General features: G+C 41.7%; 1 protein-coding gene across 1 annotated transcript in view; it reads left to right on the forward strand.

Annotated features, from left to right (window-relative positions):
- Positions 1-21,767, forward strand: part of SHB (SH2 domain containing adaptor protein B) — a 473,228-nt gene that overhangs the window by 168,004 nt on the left and 283,457 nt on the right. The window contains exon 2 of the mRNA XM_078676316.1: positions 631-739. Coding sequence (XP_078532442.1) covers positions 631-739 — 109 coding nt within the window. The remainder of the gene's footprint in view (positions 1-630; positions 740-21,767) is intronic.

Consider the following 21,767-nt stretch of genomic DNA (forward strand, 5'->3'; position numbering starts at 1 on the left):
CAAATACTGGTTGTTTTCTGATGTTCACGCTTAAACTTTGGCTCTCAGTATTAATTATGCAAGCAACGTGTGATCAATTTTGGATGCCCCTACCTAATGGCATGCCATAAGATAGGGTTGAGTATATCTTCCTCAGACAGCTGACGTGCATTGCCTGCATTCCTGTGGCTAGAGCCCCAGACAATAAAGTAAAGAGCGCAGAGTTACTTTTAGCAATTCCATGAACTTGTTAGTAAGGGGCTGCTGATTAGTTCTTCCTAAGCACTGCTATTTGGTCGATGGTAGTGGTAAAGGCTAAGACTTTGGTGTTGACCAAGCTAAACTGATGCATCAATAAGTCTACGTCCCAAAGGAATTATTTGAATTCATTTTTAATTTTAACATGTTTTCTTGATCAGTGGCTGTTTTCTAAACCAAATGCAACATTGTGATCTAGGCATTATACGTTATTATACAGTGGTCAACTATATGAAAATAAACCTTGCTGTTATGTGGGTCGGTTGGTGGAGTGTTTATCTGGATGGTGCACAGTATAATATAGATCCAGCTAGCATGTTAATCTGGACAAGGAAATAGTCCTAACAAATTATTGGTCCCAACATAATATTGTCCTTTTTCACCCAATCCTAGGTTATAATAGCTGACGACTATTCTGATCCGTTTGATGCGAAGAACAAAGAGGGGAAAGGTGAAAACAACGGCTACATGGAACCATATGAAGCCCAGAAACTAATGACAGGTAACAGTTTATGTAGTGGGCCACTATTTCAATGTATTGTTGATTTATAAACTGCATTGACCTTGGGCTGTAGTTTGTACAAGGTGCCCTCTTTTTGCAAGTGTGTCCTGAACAACGCACACATAGGCTATTTACTTCTGCTCTACTTTGATTATCCCCATTACAAGATGTTCAACAGTTAGAAAGTCTGAGTCTAGTCCACATTACAAGCAGGCTAAGAATCAGAAACAGTCCAGTTGCCTGCATTTTGGATGTTTTCTCCTTTTATCAGTGCTCAAAGTGGGCGGGATCTGAGGGGCGCGAGACTTGCCCCTACCTTTTCATTTATCAAAAACAGTTTCTGCAACTTTGTGAAAGACAGCCGTCCAGGGACAGTTAATTCTGACAGTTTAGATGCTTCATTTGAAGTGTAATTCAGAGAATCTGCTGGGCAGACAGCTAAAGAAGCCTTCTTGCCAGGGTGCCTCCTTGCCCGAAAGAAATGTAAATGTGCACAAATGGTCAATCTGCTGATGTAAAGGGTGCTTGGAAGCAGGCATTGCCTTTTAATGAACAGAATCACCTGTCTCTGCTTTTCTGCTCCTCTCCCGAACAGGAAACAGGTAGCCTAAGCCAATCATAAAGCTGCAATGGACAGCGTTGTGATTGGCCAGGTTCTCCATGTATATTGCATTCAGCCTACATGGCGAAAAGGCAGAGTGCGCATGACTGGTTTGGTCGGCCCCAGGCGGTCGACCAAACATTCAGCACCCTCAGCAGTGGGCAAGCCACTCCTCCCCTGCCCTAGAGTAGACCCGCCCGCCCCCAACCAAACTCGTCTGCTTCCTTCCAGTGCGAGACGCAGAAACTTAAAATGGTATTTAAAATATAATTTCAGGTTTCTACATTGTGCACTGCGAGAAAGCAGTGGGGCGACGCTTTCAGTGTTGGTTCGGTGAGGTTAAATAACAATATCTTTATGCCAAGTTAGTATTTATGAAGTAGCCGAAATGAACATCTGATATATTTTGATTTTCTCTGCTTGTTTCTTCCTGGTGCTTTTATTTTGTTTGCTGGTTGATTTATCAAGGAGCCTTGTTGCATCTATTGAAGTTGTCCTCGAGTTGCTAAAGTGACGAGTACGTTCTTTTTGAAATGGAGCCAAATTGATATAATTTTGAAGCTTGATTCTTTTTTATCGTTTTAAGTATTTTTTTGCCTCGTAAGCTATTTCTGTGGGTGCCTAACAACGTTTGTGACATTCCTCTTGGCCTGGCGTAGACAGCTGACTTCCATACAAGCACGGCCACTAGGAGAGCTTAGTGACTCAGCCCATAATGTAAATAGCATCAGCTGACACCATTCTGAACCGGTGCATTGTACTTTTAACAACTGTTGAGAAGCTGCACTGGTGCGTGCGCGGCCTCTGCAACAGGAAACGATCTGTAACTTGCTGTTTACACAGGCAAGCTGTCATCGGTCAGAGCAGGGCAGCTGCCCTATCAATCACCAGAGATGTGCGTTTGCACTTCCTGTAGGCTTTCACTTGTGTAATGTTATACACAAATTTATTATTGGAAATCTTTCCCCTTCTTTCATGTGACCCTTTCAGCCAGTCTGGACTTCTTTGGCACTCCACCTTCTGGAGCTTGTTTTTACATCTTTCAATTTTATCGAATCCTATATGAACCTAAAATAGGCTGACTAGGTTTTGAAAAACAAAAAACTATACTGTTTGCAAAACACAGAAGTAGGGCTACAATTCAGCCTCACATTAAAAACCGTCTCCCTCTGAAATACTAAGGAGGTTCGGCAACTTGCAGTTGAATTTTGTAAAAACATCAAATGGGAGAAAATCGATAAGGATGCCTTTTTTGCAGATTTCTTTACCAATAATCGGCTCTAAATTGCTAGGGTCTTATGGGCTAATGTAAATCCAGCAGCTGTTATTTAAGCCCACTCCACCTTAAATACCTATAAGGCAGCTAGGTTAACCAAAAGTGCCACTAAGTTCAGCTCCAGTCCTAAATGGTTCAATAATGGTTTCTCCAAAGCCCATAAGCTACTAAAGCTAGCACTTGCTAAACGTCCTGAGATAAGGCAGGAGTAGCCGTTGCCAGAAAATCATATAAAGAAGTAGTTGCCACAAGGAATGCCGAAATAAGGGCGATGGCCGGGAAGATCTTTGGGTAGCAAGTACAATGAAAGACTCTAAATCCTTTTGGCAGTTTGTTAACTCGGCAAGTTTGTTGGTAAATTAACTACCCAAAGTAGAAATGCTAATGCCAGATAAAGACTGGGTGGCTCATTTTTCCAAAATGTTTGGTTTGGGAGTTCAGCTCACTAGTGTGCCAATGGATTTTGTAGCACCCTGTGATTTGAATGTGGCTATTGCCCTTAGTAGAACAATCGATGTGTCAGATGTTACTTTAGCTTGAGAGCAGTCCCTCGAACAAAGCACCAGGGCTAGGTCGAATCCCTGTAGACACTTATAAATCACTACCTTAATTCTGGACGGCACTTAATACGAATGTCATTAGAAATGTTATTGTGGGACACTTAGTTAAAACCTGGCAGGAGGTCATTATTGTCTCCTTCCTTGAAAAGGGGGATAAGATACAGCCCCACTGTTATCGCCCGATTTCCCTGCTTGATAATACAGTAAATATTTTGGTCATGGTAATATTAGCCAAGCTGGAATGCTGGGTAGCGGAGTCCTGGGGACTTTTGTGTGTCCAGTTAGAGTTCCGCCCTTTCTTAGAAACCTCAGAGCAACTCCAAATATATCCCCTATTGTCCAAAAATATACAAATGTGAAAAAAGGCTGTGTCCATCTTGCTTTTATGGACTTAATATATGCTTCGACACAGTAGATGGATCTGAACTGTGGTCAATTATGACCGATTTGGTGATTGATAGTGCAATAATCAATTTTTTCTGTAGGCTGGATGCAAATATAACTACAAAGGTCCGGAATAGCAGGGGCGGGCCTTTAACTGGTGAGTTCCCCCTCTCCAGCTGGGGAAAGTCAAGGTTGTGTCCTGGCCCTTTTTCTTTTTCTAATTAACATAAATGTCCTTGAGCTACAGCTGTGCATTGTGGGTAAAGAGATGCTGAAGCTCCCTTTAAGTCCTTCTTTTACTTTAAGCAGATGATGCGGTTCTTATAGCTAGAAGAGTCATTGGCCTCCATATTTTACTCCATGCTTTGAATAGTTTCATGGACAATTTGGGACGCAGGACACACCGCACTAAATCCTTTATAATGAAATGCGGCCCAAAGTTAGCCAAAACTAAGACATTTTTTCTTGGGGTATTCAAATTTTAAAAACTCCTCCTTTTGCATACTTAGGAGTTCCCTTTCATGTTGATGTCAATTGGAAGTTCTTGCTGAATATCAGAGCCCTTCAATTTCAAAGGTGAGTCCATGCTGGTTTTAGATCCCCCAAAAGACTTGGGCGCAAGCCAACGGAATAACTGCTTTGTGTTTTTAAAAGCAAGTACTTATAAATTGCCTCCTGTTGTGCAGGTGCCTGGGTTTGTGCAAACAGTAATTCTCTCCAAATAATATAAACTTAGATTTTTAAGAAGGCTGTGGGCTGTGCCGCAATCTGCTCTCTCGTTCTGTCATGAAGAAGTTGGCCTGTGTAACCTGGAAGACTAATTAAAATTGCAGCCACTGTTACTCTGGCACAAAATCTGGAGAAATCCTGAGGCTCATTGTGTAGATTTCCGAGCGATGGCCTGGTCCAGATGATTTCTTGGTTAAAGGTTATTAAACTTAGTTTTACTATGTTGGGTGTCCTACAATATTTTTGTAGTCCTAGATGTCTTGAGGGCGTTTCATTCTATCGAGTTAAAGAAGTCTTCTATAAATATGTTAAATTGGCACGCTTAGAGAATAGAATCACCAAGTTGATACAAATTATTCCAAAAGAAAGGCTTACATTTTTGTTCACTAGGTTTCGCCTTCAAGCTTAACATTTTTTGCAGCCTCTCCAGAACAGGGGACCTGTTTTGTTTGATCACTTCCCCATTGTCCCTGCGATGGTATTGCGCAACAAATCACTAAGCACTTTATTTTACACTATTTACACTACATAGGGAAGGCAGTTGCTTCGTCCTTTGTTACAAGCATTGTGGACTGATTCTCATGATCAGGCTTTGGGTTACCTATATGATCTGGGAAGTCCAGAAGTCCTATATGCTGTGTAGAACTAAATTTCAAGTGCCCTAAAGATTCGTAGTAAGTAATGCTTTTAATGCTGACCTTTTTATTTGTTGTTTTTTAACATGGTTTCCTTTTTAACTGTAGTATTAGAATTATGATTACGTATTGTATATACTTCTGATTAGAACATTGGAATGTTGGGAGCTCCATTGAAAACAATGGAGTGCTCTGGGCTTATAATGGCTGGTATAAGCCTGGAGCTCCAACATTCCAATGTTTCTTTGTTCACAGCGCTGGCTGTGAACAAAGGCTTCAGGGAGCCTGAGGGGATTCCAATCCCCTCACGCTTCCAAAAGTTTTTTTTTTTTTGTTAGAACATTCTGTCCTCTAGTGACAGAATGTTCTAATAACCTTATAGCCCTTCGTAGATGGGCTATACCGCTATTAAAGTCCCTCTCCCTTGTTAAAGGCCCTCGCCTTCGGCTCGGGGCCTTTAACGCTGGAGAGGGCCTTTAATAGCCGGTATACCCCTCTACGGCGGGCTATAAGGCTATATTCAAACTTTTATGGCTCGACAGAGCCGAATAAAGTATTTAAACGTGAACGCCTCCCTCTGAAAACTGGAGCATAGCTAAATTTACAGAAATTTGCCAGGACAGCGTGTGGAAAAAAAACTGTGTTCGCCTAGTCACCCTAACATGAAAGTTCCAGAATGCAAAATAGAGGTGAAATAGTCAAGTCGTGCTGAGCTGCCGAATGTGTTTGACGTCGCAGGCCAGGTCGTCTTTGCGACTCGAAGTCTTCCAGAAATGGGGAACCTCACTGCCAAGAACACGCCCTATGGTTACCACCATAAACGCACATTATATTAAATATGGGTACAATTCTACACACACAACTAAAAAGTGGGTCATCATGCACAAGTAATATTTATATTTATGTTCCGTCATTGAAAATATGGGCAAATAGCATGTTATTGGTACTAGTTATTAATGACCACACTTTGCACTCTAATAATAAACAAGTTAACGTTCAAATTCCTTTTTATTAGCACAGTAAACTAACTTGAGAAAACAATGCTTGTTTATCTTAAATATTCTACATTTGGAATAAGTTTACCAAAAATAAAATGACTGGGGCCGTAAAAACAAAGACCTAGCTACTGTGGTTCTGTCTCACTGCCGATTTAACTCTTTATGCGCTGGATATGGTTATTTATCTTTGTGCATGACTGCGGCCCATAAAAAGACAGCAAGGCATATACAAAACATGTGGACCCGCTGAGTGTACATTTATATGTGTATGTATATATCTATATAAATAGACTTCTAACCAAGATTCTCATGTACGTATAGGAGCAGAGCTGAGTGCATGGAGTATGGGATCAGTGTACATTTTGATTTATTTTGATGGACAGTAGACTGTGCCCTATTTTTGTAATATGTGATTCCTATACTTCATAATGAGGGAAATGATTTCCAGTAAATTTTTCAGTTGTGATAAAGACTCAGACTAACAAGATTTTGACATTGAAAATGCTAAATAGTTTTACCTATATGCGATTACAGGTAATATAAAAGCAAGAAAATCCACAAAATGTACCTTGTGGAGCCCCCTGGGTTATTAAGGCCGGTTATGGCATTTAGCCATTGATATTGAGCCTACATTATAAGGGTGTGAACCAAGGCTCATCACAACTTAGTCCCATATCCATGGTTGTGGAATGTTAATCATGAAAAGTGCGCTCCACAAGCTCGACTTAATAGCCATTTTGGATTGAATACTACATGTGGCTAAGACGGTCTGCCCTGATTGACCTTACAGCTGTCTCGCTTATTATACGCGATTAGAGTTGCTTTGTTCTAAAAAACGACGGAGAAGGATCATATTGTACCCACCTCTCCCTCAACCTTCCTGGCCACCCTGCAATTTCACATTGCATTTCAACTACCTATGCCCTGAAGAAGACCTTGTGTGTGGACGAAACGCATCAGCTGTTTAATTCATCTTGATCGTTGTTTTATCTCTGTTTAAGTAAAAGAAGAATCTTTGAAGAATACATCTTTGGATACGGATTTAATGTCTTTTCTTGTATTGTGGTGCACCTTGCTGTTTTTTCAAACTATGATGTTCCTTTTATTGGATTGCATTGTGACAGTGGGTGCGTTTTCAGTGTGCATACAGATCTCTGGGTATTTCCTGTGTATTTAGGTAATAATTACGGATAGCGGATCAGGTGCTGTGTTCTATAGGATCCCACTGTCAAGGTTTCTCTTGTTTAAGCCTCATAATGAAACAGAAGCCAGCATTTACAAAGGACAATCGCACAAGCAAATGAAAAATAAGGTGGGGGGAGTGGGCGAAGCTTCTCTCCGTACTCCACTACCACAGCTCTTAGCAGAGCAGCGATTGCGCGCTGGCTCATGCGCGACGTAAAAAATAAGATTTGGTTAAAAGAAACAAAAAATTAAATGACCTCACAAAGCATACTTTGGCATAGCTAGTTTGTGTGGATTTGCTTCTTATGAAAGAACAAAATGCCATCACTTGCAGTGCAGATTGTTAATGGCAGAAGTGGGCTGACTTGCGTTTCATGCTATATGCTGTGGTGGGTGAAAGACAACTGAATTCTACAACAGGCCAATAGGTGAATAGGGCTGGCGGAGAGTCTCTCTAAGTAAAGTAGACAATTTTATGAAATAAAATCAAAAGGTCTTTGCTAACCCAAAACCTAAAAATGATTGTAGTTTAAATACCAGCCCACAGACATGATGTTGCAGTCTTAAGAACATTTTTATTGTCTGGGTACAGTCGCACAGCTGTCTGTTGTGAGCATTAATGCGATCAAAATAAGGGCAGGGTGCTTTGTGGATGGTTACACCGTGCCATTCACTTTAGATCCTGGTGTGGGTGATGTGGCAAAGTAGTTGCCTATTGAACACACAGCCGGCACAGTTCAGCTATCAGTAGAAGCAGCTTCTCTGATCCTTGCAGGGACTCGACACTGGAGGTTTGTTGCCCCACTAGCTGCACCTGCCCAACCCCCTCCTTTTGAAGGTGTTTTTCCTAGTAGCCTCTCATCCGAGCTCTTCGCACAGTACAAGCCAGATTTTTATCGTGCTGGTTTTGTGACCTTTCTTTATCTTTTCCTTGCTGGAAAATATGACGGCCATGGACGAGGTGGGTAAGAAATGGTGATGCTCTAGGGTGTGGGTGGGCTGTGAGGGACTCTAGTACTTCTGCATAATAAGGAGACTGCTAACATTTCCAGTTAAGTTTTGTGCTTTTGCACTGAATTATTTCAGTTGAAGGAAAATAGATTGATATTTTGTGCTCCATGATCTATTGCTTGCGTGCTTTAAACCAATCTTGGAGCCTCCAGCAACATGTCTCCTGGGGGACTTGCAGATGTGTCAGCCTGATTACCGGTATCTGGAGTAGCCTCTAAAGTGTAGGCAAAATGGCGGCTCTGTACGTATGACTGGACCCCGCTTCCCTGTTTAACTACATTTGGGCTGACAAGTTAAGTTAAATGACAAGTTGGATTCAATCGCATTGCTTGGTTGTATCTTGGGGTGGCGATCATCTCGCTGAGTTGGGGTAAGCTGTACATAATCATGCCTTGTTAGAGTGCATTTGTTCATTTCTCATTTTCCAAGCTAAACAGAAACCATTAGAATTCATGCTCGGAGGTACTGAGTATTTGATCCCAGGCCCCCCTGCCTTGTCATGTATGCTTTTAAGTGACTGGCAGTTTATGTTCCAAGAGATAGTGCAATACGACAGTCCACCAGTGGGAGGGTGTCCCTTAAATTTCAGGGTCATTCATATGTAATAAAGTTTAATAACTGGGTATTAGTAAGGATTCCTACTGGTCCTTCCCACTCAATGGAGTTTATCCCGGTGCCTGCAGTCACCCGTCACTACCTTAGAAATTCATTGATTCTACTTAAGGGCAGTAAATCGTCCATTCCCCAGGCATTAGATGTGTACACCCAATACTTTCTCACGGAAGACCAGAGCCGAGGCCTTCTTCCGATACTAAAATTACTTGCAATAAAAAAATGTTTTAAGATGACTACGTACCTAGATGTCCCTGTTCTTTAAAAGGCAGAATAAATACACTACATGATGATGAACAGCCCATAGGCTTACACACCTTTATCCCCAGGAAATGCTCTTGCTTCGCAGAAAATGCCACACGTTCTTAGTCTGTGATTTGTTATTGGTTCCACCCCTTTCAGTACTGCCCCATTGTGCTACATCTATGAGCCCAGTGAATACATATCTGTGCTTTCCTGAAAAATGGGTTGGACCACTCAAGACGCATGCCAATGGACAGTATTTGTCTTATTAAATAATATGAAGGTGTTTCTCTAACATTGGCTTTCCTGCCATAAGGAAATATGTTTTTATCTACTTGAATGCCTGATAAATTGGGCCTTCCTGGACATGAACTGAGGTCAAGTTTCTGTCTTCATGGGAGGGTGTCTGCTTGCACTACAACGATGCTTGCTTCCAGGAGCAGACCTCAATTATTCGAGTGCCTGCAGAAGGATTCTAAGCTCATAAGGGTATGCTGGTTGTACTTGTCATTGGTGAAAGGAATCCTCTCTGGTTCCAGGACACTGTTGGTATTTTAGGATGTTTGCCTTTTCAACTTCTACATGCTCAAAATAGACATTCTTCTACAGGTTGCGTCCATTGGCACTCTTTGTAAAGCTAGAGACCAGCTATGGTCTTTGTTTTTATAGCAGACAAAGAAATTACAATACATAAGGCCTTTGTTCCTTATGGAAGGTCAGGCTTTGTCCTTGACCACATTTTGGCAATGACTAATCATCTAGACGTTAGGAGGGCAACTTCCATCACCATTTTAAAGAGTGGTTGTCAGCCATCTTTAAAAAGACAATAGTGTAACATCTTGCTTAATGAGAGGACTGTCTTTCTGTCCTGAAATGAGTTCTCCCTTTTCTTTCAAGCTATTGCCCAGAGTTGCAGAGTGGGACCCATGATTAGAGTAGGCACCTAGGCGAGAATTATCAAGTCCGTGGACATTGAGCCCAAGACCCTGCCGCGTTGGGAATTGAACCCTGGTCCCGGGCCAGACCTCTGCTTAAGGGTCTGCCGCTCTAATCAGTGAGCCACACTTCTCCTTTTAAGGCTCCTGACCCATGCCAGCAAATCCCTCCACAAGCAAGGACCCATCCATGAACCACTGCCCACATATTCACCAACCTCCCAGGAACCTCTGCTAACCTCACCCTCGAACAGACACATCACTTACTCCTCTGCTGCTCCAGAGGATGCTCTTTCTCCCATTCTTCTACCAAAGTCTGGAAACCCTTCCTTCTACACCTCCACACCGCACCCTCGCTGACCCACTTCAGATGGGACTCCAGACCTGGCTCTTTGAAGGATACCTGCAGCAAGCACCTGGATACCCTCTCGGGTGACAAGCCGAGCCATATAAATACAACTTGATTGATTAAGAGGAGACACAATTATTGACCGGATTGCTTCAAAAAGAAGATCTGATTCTCTCTTCTAGTGATGTGTGTAAGTCATTGTCTTTCATGGTTGTAAAATTCGACCAAGATCATGATAAATCACGAGATGAAAAAAGTCTCTAAGTTTGCTGATTCTGGACTGGATTTGAGAAGGAGGCAGTACTTGGCTTAGTTATAAAGCTAGTCTGGTCAGTTTCCCAGAAGCATTCCCCTGTTTTCAAAGCTCAGCTGTCGTCCCACAGAGCAGGTAAGAGGTGCTGCACAGTTGCTAGTTTGTGTAAACATGTCCTCTGATGTGGCCCCTTCTTAATCCGAACTCTCTTGTGCTATTACATCATGTCTGGGGAAGGGGAGACATGCTGATACACTTTTCTCCCCCTTTTTGTTAAGCATGTTTATTCTATTTTTAATTAAAACTTACCCATAACCTACTGTATGTCACTTACCTTGGATGATCTACTGGAAGGCGATGTGAAGAGGATAGGCACTCCATGGGTAAACAAGTTCTGCATATCCTTGTACAGTCCCGATCCGGAGGACACTTGAGCCTTTTCAGGCACTTGGCACCAGTCTCTTAAGCTTCAAGAGATGGGACTTCTGCTGCAGGTAATTAGCCTAGTTCCTTACGAGGCTCTGCCATCATTCAGTTTGACAGCTTGGTTCCTGCAGTAGTCTGACACGGATATCTCCTCATGCAGCGGCCATTTATTTAAAAGCAACATGGAATCTATATCTGTTTTCACATTATGCAGGATGATGTGAAGGAGATCCTTCGCCTAGCGCAATTTGTTGAGACCCAAATCTGTCTGGCTAATGATACACTTAATTGTCTAGAGTACTGCTAATCTGTGAATTTAATCAAACACGCTAGTGACGTTTTGCCTCGCTTCTCTTCGTTCCCGAGATGCCCTATCTAGTCCTTTCCTTGAACATTTAAAGATGTCAAACAGAACATAATTGGCTCAGGGAAATTAACCTTGCTCTAAATTAAACATTTCCGTTTTTAAGAATGAATCCTTGTTTCTGTCCACCAGTATTCCTTCTGCCCAGGAGAGGATTGCAGTGAGTGTACAAAAAGCAGTGTGGACTTCTACACTAGTAGTATTCCTCCTTAGATTTACATCCAGGGGATTGTGTGCAGTGCAGATTGTTTTCCAGGGTAAGGTAAACTGCAAATATATTCATTCACCCAGTTTACCCTCATTTTTTTGTAGCACAAACAAGGGTTTGTCAACGAACTGGGCTTTGGGGGATGTTCCTACGCCTCTTGCCCCCCAAGCAACAAATCCTGATTCTGTGAATCTGGGTGTCCTTGCGCACTTTTTTGCACACCTATGACAAGTTTACATGCACAAAAAATTATTTCACTCAAATCCTAATCGTATTATTCAGTGAGACCATTTTCGTTTTATTCACTTTTGCAAGGAAAATCAAAGGCTAACTTGTGCAGTAGAGCTTCACTGAATGAATCACTGTTTTGTGTTAGGTGTTGTTGACCTGTAATTTTACTCAGTAAATTTTCGTCCTAATTTCAATTTTGCATAATGTTACTCAACTTCTGTAAAAAGGTGCCAGCATAAAACCTAGTATTGCCAGCACATTTTAATGATTTATGCCCACGAGCACTGTTGGTTCGCCATTTCTTTTGGTACAGTAGTCACCTCTGCTGCATTGTTTAATTTTGTGATTTGGAAGAAGTGTCCTCTTTAAGTTGTATAGAACCACAGGAACTTAGTTTCCTGAACTTCTCATTTTCTGTAAACTTCAGATACGGGTCCTAGGACAGATTTAGGCAGACCATCTTGTAGAGACTCTTGGCTCATAAAATAATAATGCATCGTAAGCGTGGTAACAAATTATTTTTTGCTTACTCTCATTTACTCCTCTAACCGTACTGGGCTCTTTACAATTAAACAATTGTGTCAAATTAATTTACCATACAGTCCATGATCCTCAATCTTTCTCTGCTGATGGGAGGGGTGTAAATTAGGATGTCCAAACTCCAAGCACGTTATCCAATGAGGACCGTTAATTTACAGCCAACTCACAGGCTAGAAAGCAGTTTTAGATCCACCACTCTCAAGGCCATACCATAGAAATAATTAAGTGCAACAGGAAGTCTCAACCTACAAAAAAAGTTCAAACGAGTAAGGATCATCCAAATCGATAGCTCTGTGATTGCTCCACACAACAGGAGAAGTGACACCTGGTGTTCTGTAAGACCTCGCTGATTTTCCATACAGCGCATCTAAATCTTGAATCACAGTCAAATTGAAGAATCCACAAGACTCAGAAGTAGAATAATTTGGTTATTGTAGTAGAGATGCAAAGTTCATCATAACCAACATTTGCTTAAGAAGTTCAGTCAAAAATCTAACCGCTTTCATAACCGTGCCAAGCATTTAAGCAGGCATTCAAATCAGCAATAGCCACGTACAGGTTCCTACCACCAAATAGGCAGGAGAATAGTTTGTTGCTTAACAGCTCAGATTCTAAAAGGATGGAAGGGTTCATTTAGAGTCCATTAGCATAATTAGAAGTAAAGAAATGTGAAAGGGTTCAGCGAAAAAGGCGCAGTGCTACCGACTGTAGCCTAGATCAGGCAGTCCAATGTTAGTTAAGAGTTCAAAAATAGGACAGCAGAGCATCCGGGTCTCCAATAAGGAAAATCGGAATAGCAGTCATCAAGTGGCAAAAATCAATGGTGTCTCTATTGCCCCTCCTTTGGAGTTTCTTCTTTTATAAGTTCTTTAGTAAAGTCCAGAGGCGTGGCATCACACCACCATCTTAAGATCAGCACATTGCTACGGTTGCATCATGTCACCGAAGATGGTTGAAACAACAAGGTTGTTTCCCATGCTAATCATGGGAAACCAAACTTTGCGAGTCCCCACAGACCTAACATTGGTAGAGAAGAAATACAAAGTTGTAACTTAGTCCTAGCTAAAATTCTATCCTCACAGGAATATTTTGCTGTGAATGTTGGAAAAAGTATTGAAAGTATGGCACGGGATAGAAGTGTACAGGACAAATGAGTTACATTGCACTTTCAAAGAATGATCCATTGTATTAAATCGAGAAAAGGCATCTCCAAAAAAGCCTTTAAGTTAGCATTACATGTTTAAATGAAATACATTTTAACTTTACTTGAAATATATTGAAATCCACTCAAATAAAGAATATATAAACTTTCACAAAATATTATTACACGGAAATAACTAGCGTTAGAAATATCCTACCACCACATATTTTTATGTTACTCATATAAATACATATTTCTATTATCAGTTGAAGGTTTTCATAAACCAAAATCTCTAAAATTCTATAAAGTGTCACGGTTCAACTTCTTTGCTTGCACATTTTTTGCACTAACTGGTGCACATTAGCAAAACTCATCAAAACACTGGGACACTAGCAGGCTAGAACAATTTAGTAGATTTTATATTCCTCTTGTGAGAGTTGAATGGGCTTTAGTTAAATGAGGGTTAAAGTCCTCGGTTTTCCCCCTAGCTCTAGAATGTATTATAAAGCTACGTTTGGTTCCGAGTTCTGATGCTACACTAGTGATTGAAGAAGGTAGGATTTTTTGTTGCTCATTAAGCTTTGACTTTACCAGTTCCAGCAGGTCAGTCCATGGCTCGATGAGACCAACACCTAATCAATGAAGTAGCCTAAGTCATGGCAAAGGCGGGAAACCTTACATAAAGGAAACTGATCCCCTGTGGCCGGGTACCATGGAGTTGTGGCATGTCTGAAACTAGAATGCACTTTTCCATGATTGGTCCACTCTTAAAGCTGAAGTAGAGAGCAGAGAGAATAGCTGGAGTGTATCGACCCTGTCTCAATTCAGCTTTATGTCCCAACTACAATTCACAGTGTGTTGAGATGAGGACCATCGATAAGTAAAGCTCGCCTACAACAAAGCCAAGCATTGATTGTTTACAGTAAGCCGAAGTTTTTGCTCAAAACAGAGTTGTGAAATCCAAGAGCACAGTTTTGTGGAATACAGATGCTGGTGTTGGAGTTGCATGCCTTGATTTTTCTCCACTCACCATCATTGAGCAGTAGGTTCTAAAGACGACTTAAAATTTCACCGCACATGGATAAGTCAAATTCTCCATGTGCCCAAGAACTCTCCATTTGTGTACATGAGTGATGCAATGAGAAGTGCAAAGGGTCCTACCCTTTCCTAACCTCCCCACCCCCACTCTGCAGCGCTAACCAGACAACTAGCATTTTTCAAACTCTGTGGGGCCTGGCACGCATTGATCTCCTCCTTTTTTTGCCATGTACCGCGAGGTAGTATTTTATTATAGGGCCTATGCAAAGCAGGGACCTGTGCCTTTGCAGAGACTTGGAGAGCTCCTCCTTTTTCCCACTTTATCACAAAGTCTTCAGAAAACTGTGGGACACCAGCCTCGCATCAACTGTGTCGGGGGCAGGACAAATGTCACTTCGAGAAGTCTAATGCAAAAGGCCATCACTGGAATTCTCAAGTCATTAAAGCTACTACTTCAAATGAAAGATTGAAGTAATTACTTACTCCTCCAGGCAACACTTTTGCAGCAACTCCATTTCCAGTTCTTTTACTTATTACTCCATTTACAGTTCTTTTACTTCTTACTCCACCTTTCTGGTTTGGCAGGCAAGATGAGCAACCTTTGGACTCCCTTGAATCATCCGTATGTCTTCACTGAGAGGATATCTTGATTTCTAACCTTTGTAGGTCTGTCACCTTTACAATCAACAGAGCATCTGCCTAGGAGAGATTTTGGTCATCATAATCTTGCTGCCTTGTGAGTTGAATTTCTAGCTAAAGCAGGAGTTGAAGTTCTTTGGCTAAAGCATTCTCTCTTGTCACATGTTGTTTTTTGTTTATTCTCTTTAAGAGCCATGTAATACATTTGTGGGTTGATTTGGGGGTGGGGGCAAAAACTGCAGCTGGAAGGGGGTGTTCAGACTCAGAAGTCCTGGCTTACCTCTGAGCCTGCCCTTACTTAGGTCTTTGATCTCTTGCCTGCTTTCATATTGCAGGGAAGGGATAAACCAGCTTCAGCTCCATGGAGTTTTACCTGTTCTGTCTCAGTTGGAATGTGTTTGCCCTCAACACCCTCTGGTATCACACCAGCATATCACACCAGCAATCACGCTTACGATCTTGGTCAAACCAGCTACATCCAATTTCATCTCAACCCTCACAGAACTCATAAAGCATAAAACTGGGATGCGCCTGAGAATTTGAGGTTCAGTGCCTCCCATTTTTACCATTGCCCACTTGTGATCTTGAACTGACTCAATGAGGGGGACACTGGTATCAGCAGTAACATCTTGCTCCACATAGAGTTCCCACATTCAAAGACGAGTCCCCTGGTAGGCTATAAACTCTCAGGATTTACTGCTGTAACTGGATCAGATATGCATTTGGAGGTGGAGAAAAAAGAGCTCCCACCAATGATCACTACTTCAGTGTGCACCTAACCACAACCTATATAACCAGCTTGAGTATCAGAGATGGTGGTAGCTGAACTAAGCATTCTCTCCCACGCCACCTACCAAGAGCAAGCTCTTACTGTTCAACCTCACTAACCTCTGAAAGTAAACGTCTAAACAAAGGATATTTGGCAATTCAGTCAGCTCAGTGCTACCCTGTGCCTGTGTTTGCATGGACATTGGCAATATTTATCATGGCGATTGCTTAACTCCCTTGAGTCTCACATGCCTGGAGAATTGGACCGATAATAGAGTTATGGCAATACTACATGTATTGTGGTAGGTTGAAAAATAAAACTTCCCCTAGCGCTTTCCATGCGAGTGTGAACTTGAAGAACACCAAGAAGTATCCTCTGATAATTTGTTTATAAAGGCTTGACCCATGGAAAATGTGTAAGAGCAAATTTCAGAGCTGTGGAGATATTAAGAATAGAGAATATGTCTCTAATAAATTGCCTCAGTCCTACACTTGTAATACTGCTGTTATTTTTCTGGGGATTTTCTAAAACGGAGAAAGCTTTCTTGTCTCCAAATGCCCTCTAAATGACCTTCACATCTAGGCTTTTTTAAATACAGCAGTTTCTATCCTGAAGAACTGCTTCTGGAGGACCCACGGCCTGCGCTATCATCATCGAAAAAGCAAATTACATTTAAGAACATCCCAAAAAGAGGTCGCCTTTCGAAGCTGGATTGTTAACTGCCTGTCCATCGGTTTATTTTTTGTGTCCTTGCTTTGCATTTACGCTACATTGTGAACTTTAAATATCTGGTGGTGTGCTTCCCAAACCACCAAGATACTGCTTTGTAAATTGATGGTTCTTGTGGAGTAAACACAGATCATAATCTTTCGTTTTTGTTGAATGTTTCCCAGTTCTTACAGTTTCAAAGTAAAACGTTAGCTCTGTTTACCCTGGCATATCAAAGGGTTTTCCATGTTGTGTCTATAGCATAAACCTTTGATGCACGAGGCTCTGTGTTCACGTGTGTGATCACCCCTCATGTATGCGCCGCGTTTGAGGCAAGGTGGGAGTAGGCTGCATTCAGTGCAGATATCCTGCGGGAAACGATTAGTTTGAAACTCGTTCTCTTTATTTGCATAAATGAAGAACACCTCATCAAGGCTTGCTTGCCATAAATTAAACGAGTATGAGGTAAAAAGCACAGTTACATTAATGCCTGAGTCATTAAGCATTTTGAGCAGCTAAGTTTATTATGTGTGCACGAATAAATAATTTCAAACTGAAAATTTCCCGATTCTGATTCACTATGCAAGGATTGATGGAATTTTTAAGTTTGAAAAGTGTTTGTAGAAATGCTGCAAGAGTTATGCAAAATCATGTTCTGTAATCAAGGGTGATGCATATGTGACCAGAATGCACAACATTTCGCAATATAGGCAATGAAAACACAAAAATTAATGATCAATATAGCATAATGATAAACCTTGTCATTTAAACCATTCATCTCTTTGGTTTTTTCGCTGTGGACTCCCCTCAATCTGTCTGCATCCTTCTAAAGAGCTGGTGCCAATAAGTAGACGTGGTGCCCTCGACGAGCCATTGCTGGTGGTCACCGGTCCACCTAAACTAACTCTGCCCCGGTCTGTAGCCAACAGTCCCTCTGGCACATGCCTGGACCGTGTCACTTTGCTTAGCCGTTGACACATTTCGGGCCCGCTGCCAAGACGACGTATGGTGGAATTAAGCGCAGCCATAACCTGTGGCCGCAGCTGGCAGATTCAAGCTCTTCTCAAAACGAATGGCGTTAATCCTGTGAGAGAGGTCAAACGTGTTTTTGCCTTTCCTGCCTGAGCCACTATCTTTGCCTTTTATCCACCTGGGATTCTGTGCCCTTGACAGCTGCTATCCTTAAAGTCTAGAAGTGCACGTCAGCTGTTCACGCTGTGCTCAGAAGCTCGCTTTTCAGCGCCATGTGATCCCCACCTCCATTCTCCATCCTCCCTCAGTGGGTCGGATCCAGTCCCTTGGGTTAGCTCCAACAGCTGTGAAAACCTTATCTACAAGTTAAGCTCCTGGATATGAAAGATTTCTAGCTGTGGTGGTCCTTCTGTGACTAGTGTCCCAAACTGCACTGAATACATACATAGTTCCTGAAACTGTACATTGTTCAAGCGCACATTTGATGTCTGCCCCCTCAGGCACAGTGTCCCGCAGTCTTGTTGGTCTTGTATGAGGCAGGTTGGCCAGTATTGAGGGGGTTAAAATTGTATGTGCATTATCCATTCAGTCAGGGTTCAGTGGTGAATAAAGTGATCCTTTCATTGGCTCTCAGTTGGCGTGGATGCTCATACCAGAGGTTCTATTTTCCACCGAAAATAGAATTACACATCTGAGTGTGAAAAGTCGTGTTTGTGATTCAGCTTCTGCCTTCCTTAGGCCTAATGCTTTTTTCCGCAGCTATTTTCGAACTATCGTCTTTGAAGGTTGAACAACGCCCTATAAAATTTGCAAACTGGATTGCCATGAGCACTTCTCGCTTTCTAAACATTTTTAACAGGTTGCGCCCTGAAACCGCAGAATATGGGAAAAACATAGCAGATTGAGAATGGGCCTATGCTGGCCTTATTCAGTGATTTCAGAAACATTTAGATTTGGTTCAGGAACTTTCTTATGTTCAAACAAAGGACTTGGATGGCCATCTCAGTACTGGGCTTTGGTATTATTGCTGTTTTTCGTCAGGACCATTGAAAAAAAGTAATTTTGCTGTCACTGGATTTTCAGCAGAAATAAGGATTTACCAAATATACCATATGAGTATGCTGCAGCATTTGCAGATTTCCGCGGAAATGTTTTGGAGATTTGGTTTAAATTGCTCCAGGTGGCCTGGAGGACTTTGTCTGACTCTGTACAAAACTACCCTTCTACTGTCAATTTTATAGCTGGTTAAAAAAATCCCCAGTTTGTTCTCTGGTCGGATGCTTTTGTCTTTCGTAGAGAACAAAAGTGAAAGCACTTGAATGTAACTCAGACAGGGTGCAAAGAATAATTCCATCATTATCATGAAAATATTCTATTCCAGTATTCAAGCTAGTTTGTTTACATCAGACACTGTTCTCAAAGTTGGATTTATTTCAGGAGGGTTCTCAATCTTTAAATTATCCTCAAATATCTTTGTTTTGTTTAAAAGGGTTCAGTGTCTTAAATTCTAAAGCACCACCTAGCGATAAATGTAGGACTGTTTCTTAATGGAAAGTGTTGGTTCCAGAGGCACTTTACTATGAAAACAGAATAAACCACAATGGAATACAAGTTTTTGAACATAATGGTATACTTTGAATTAGTCATACATGTCTTTATTACAAGCAGTGTCTAAACATACTTATTTTCTACAGACAGCTACATTGTATATGGTCTACACAATCTATGTTTGAATGGGATTTAGAGATGATGGTACTATAAAATAGAGTTCTGTGCTTTCAAGCACGACAACAATCATTAAATGTTGGCAGATAAGAGTTTAAATACGGATCTGTTGAACATGTATTGTTTTTTTTTAAACATTTTATTATTTTTTATAATCGGCTCCAATTCAATTACAGTATTACAGCATAACATCAACCCTGTTGGTTCCACAGAGTCCGTTGCTGGTTCCTGACATCCCTCTCCCCCGAATTATTTGTTCACTGGTTTCATCCCATGTCTCTGAATTCTCTCCATGGGCCCCAGACCTTGTTGAGCTTCCATGGGCACCCCCGTGATTTATATGCCATGACTTCAGCCGCATGCCCCTGTCCAGACTGCTCCTCCATAGCGCTATTGTTTGGGCTTCTCTGCTGCTCCATAAAAGGGCAATGTCTCTTCTAACCTCTGCAAGTGCCAGATTGCAAAACAATATAGCATACTAGACCCCACTTGCGCCCCACAGGTTCCCAATGTAGCTGCCCTCACCTCAATTTTTTTTATGTCCCGTTGCCTTCGACCCCTTAAATATGTCAGTGTCTCTCCTCCCCATTCTATTAAATCTAGTCCTAGTGTAGTACATTCAATGTAATATTTTGAGTTGTATTTATCTAACGCCTGCTTTAATGGCTGGCTACCTTTCTCTGGAATTGACAGGCCTCCCCTAGTCCTCATCCTCCATCCTTCCCAAATCGTATTTCCATCTCAAGTATAGTTTTTTCAGTGGTGATTTGCTGTGGTTTTGTAAGGTTTTGTAGATCAGGTAGTTTGCATGTTTATGAAGGGAGGGCCTAAAGCACCTGGTACTAGAGTGGAGTTTCCTTTGCCACTTCCAGCAGATCCTCCCCCATAGCCGGGCCAAGGTACGTTTCATCTGCACGCATCGAAAGCGTTAACTTTCTACTAAGTCATATTCTGCCTGTAGCTCCTCAAAGTAGCGAAGGCCTTCCACGCTCCACACGTCCACCAGTTTGGTGATCCCTAATAAATTACATTGCGTCCTGCCATCCAGAGTCTTAAGTCTGCCAGGGTAAGGATTACCACTAGGGGGTGTCGAGCATCCACTGCCCCCATCCCAATCGCCTTGTAGCCAGCAGCCAGTGGTATACCACCTACTTGGTTGGTGACAGGCAGTGCGGGGCACAAGACCTGCTGCATATCCTACGGCGATATACCCCTGGCTCCATATCACATCTGTCTGCCATCAAAAAGGGCTCTTGTTCTTGGTTTGTATCCAGCGTTCCTGTTCGCAGGCAGTCTGCTTTTTGTCATTTAAGGATACCGGGAGCTATAAGCACTCTGCTATTTTCGGCAGATATGGAAGTGTGAAAACCAGGTGCCATACAGATCCTTGCTCCTGGGAAGTTACTCACAGTCTCCCTTTAGACTGCTAAAGACCTTTTCAAATTTCCATCGTTTTTCATCTTCCCAATTTGGAGTAAAACTCCATTCCTGAGATATCATTAAAAATTCTAATCAAGGCAGCCGTTCCTATACCACCTTTAATGTCAATATCGCGACAAGTATCCGACCGGATCATTACTATTGATTTTTAGATATCCACTACGCCTTACTACGGCTGAAGCATACGTCCTCAACATCTCTTTCATCTACCTGCGTTCGAAAGATATCAAGAAGCCCCTGTTTGCGACTGACCTTTTACATCTACGCCATTTATCAGGTCTGGGTCCATATCGATTGTTCGCAATAGACGGTCACCTGAAGAAGGCTCAAGAGCCGAAACACGCGTAGTGTTACCAACCGCTTTGCCTTCAACAATTTGTATAGTTTCATGTCTATTGATTATGCATTTTTTCTAGTATGATTTTAATTGAATGTTGAAAAAAAGTTAATACTATTCATATTTAAAAATAATCACAAGAAAAGAAAACAAGAGAAAAAGGAAAAAAAATATTTGTATCTTTATAAAATTATGAATACGTATATTACCAATAAAATCAAATCTGAAGTATTTACTGTTTGATGTTTTTCAATACAGTTGGACTTTATATTTCTATGATGGTTACTATTGGCTTTATGTAATCACAAAAATGCTTGTTAATTCTGTCACTTGGCTATAGACCTTTTCTAAACTTATCCTACGGCGATATACCCCTGGCTCCATATCACATCTGTCTGCCATCAAAAAGGGCTCTAGTGACAATGAAAAGATCTTGGTCATTCACCACCTGAAGCTGTGCCGCCCAATAGTAGAATCCAAGGTTGCTAAGAGCCAGCCCATCCTCAGATGGATTTCTCTGCAGTGTGATGCACGGTGTCCCACCGTCCCACAGCAATGTCTGCGTAACCTCCCCGAAGAACCTCGCCAGGATTTGGTATAGTGATTTCTGGAGCATATTTAGGAATTTGGGCACCGTTATCCCTATATATAGGGCCGATCTACACATCAGGGACAGCTGGAATTTTTTTCCAGTGCTCCACGTCTCATTTATAGTCCTT

The sequence above is a fragment of the Lissotriton helveticus genome, chromosome 2_1 (genome assembly GCF_964261635.1).
Source record: "Lissotriton helveticus chromosome 2_1, aLisHel1.1, whole genome shotgun sequence".
NCBI lineage: Eukaryota > Metazoa > Chordata > Amphibia > Caudata > Salamandridae > Lissotriton > Lissotriton helveticus.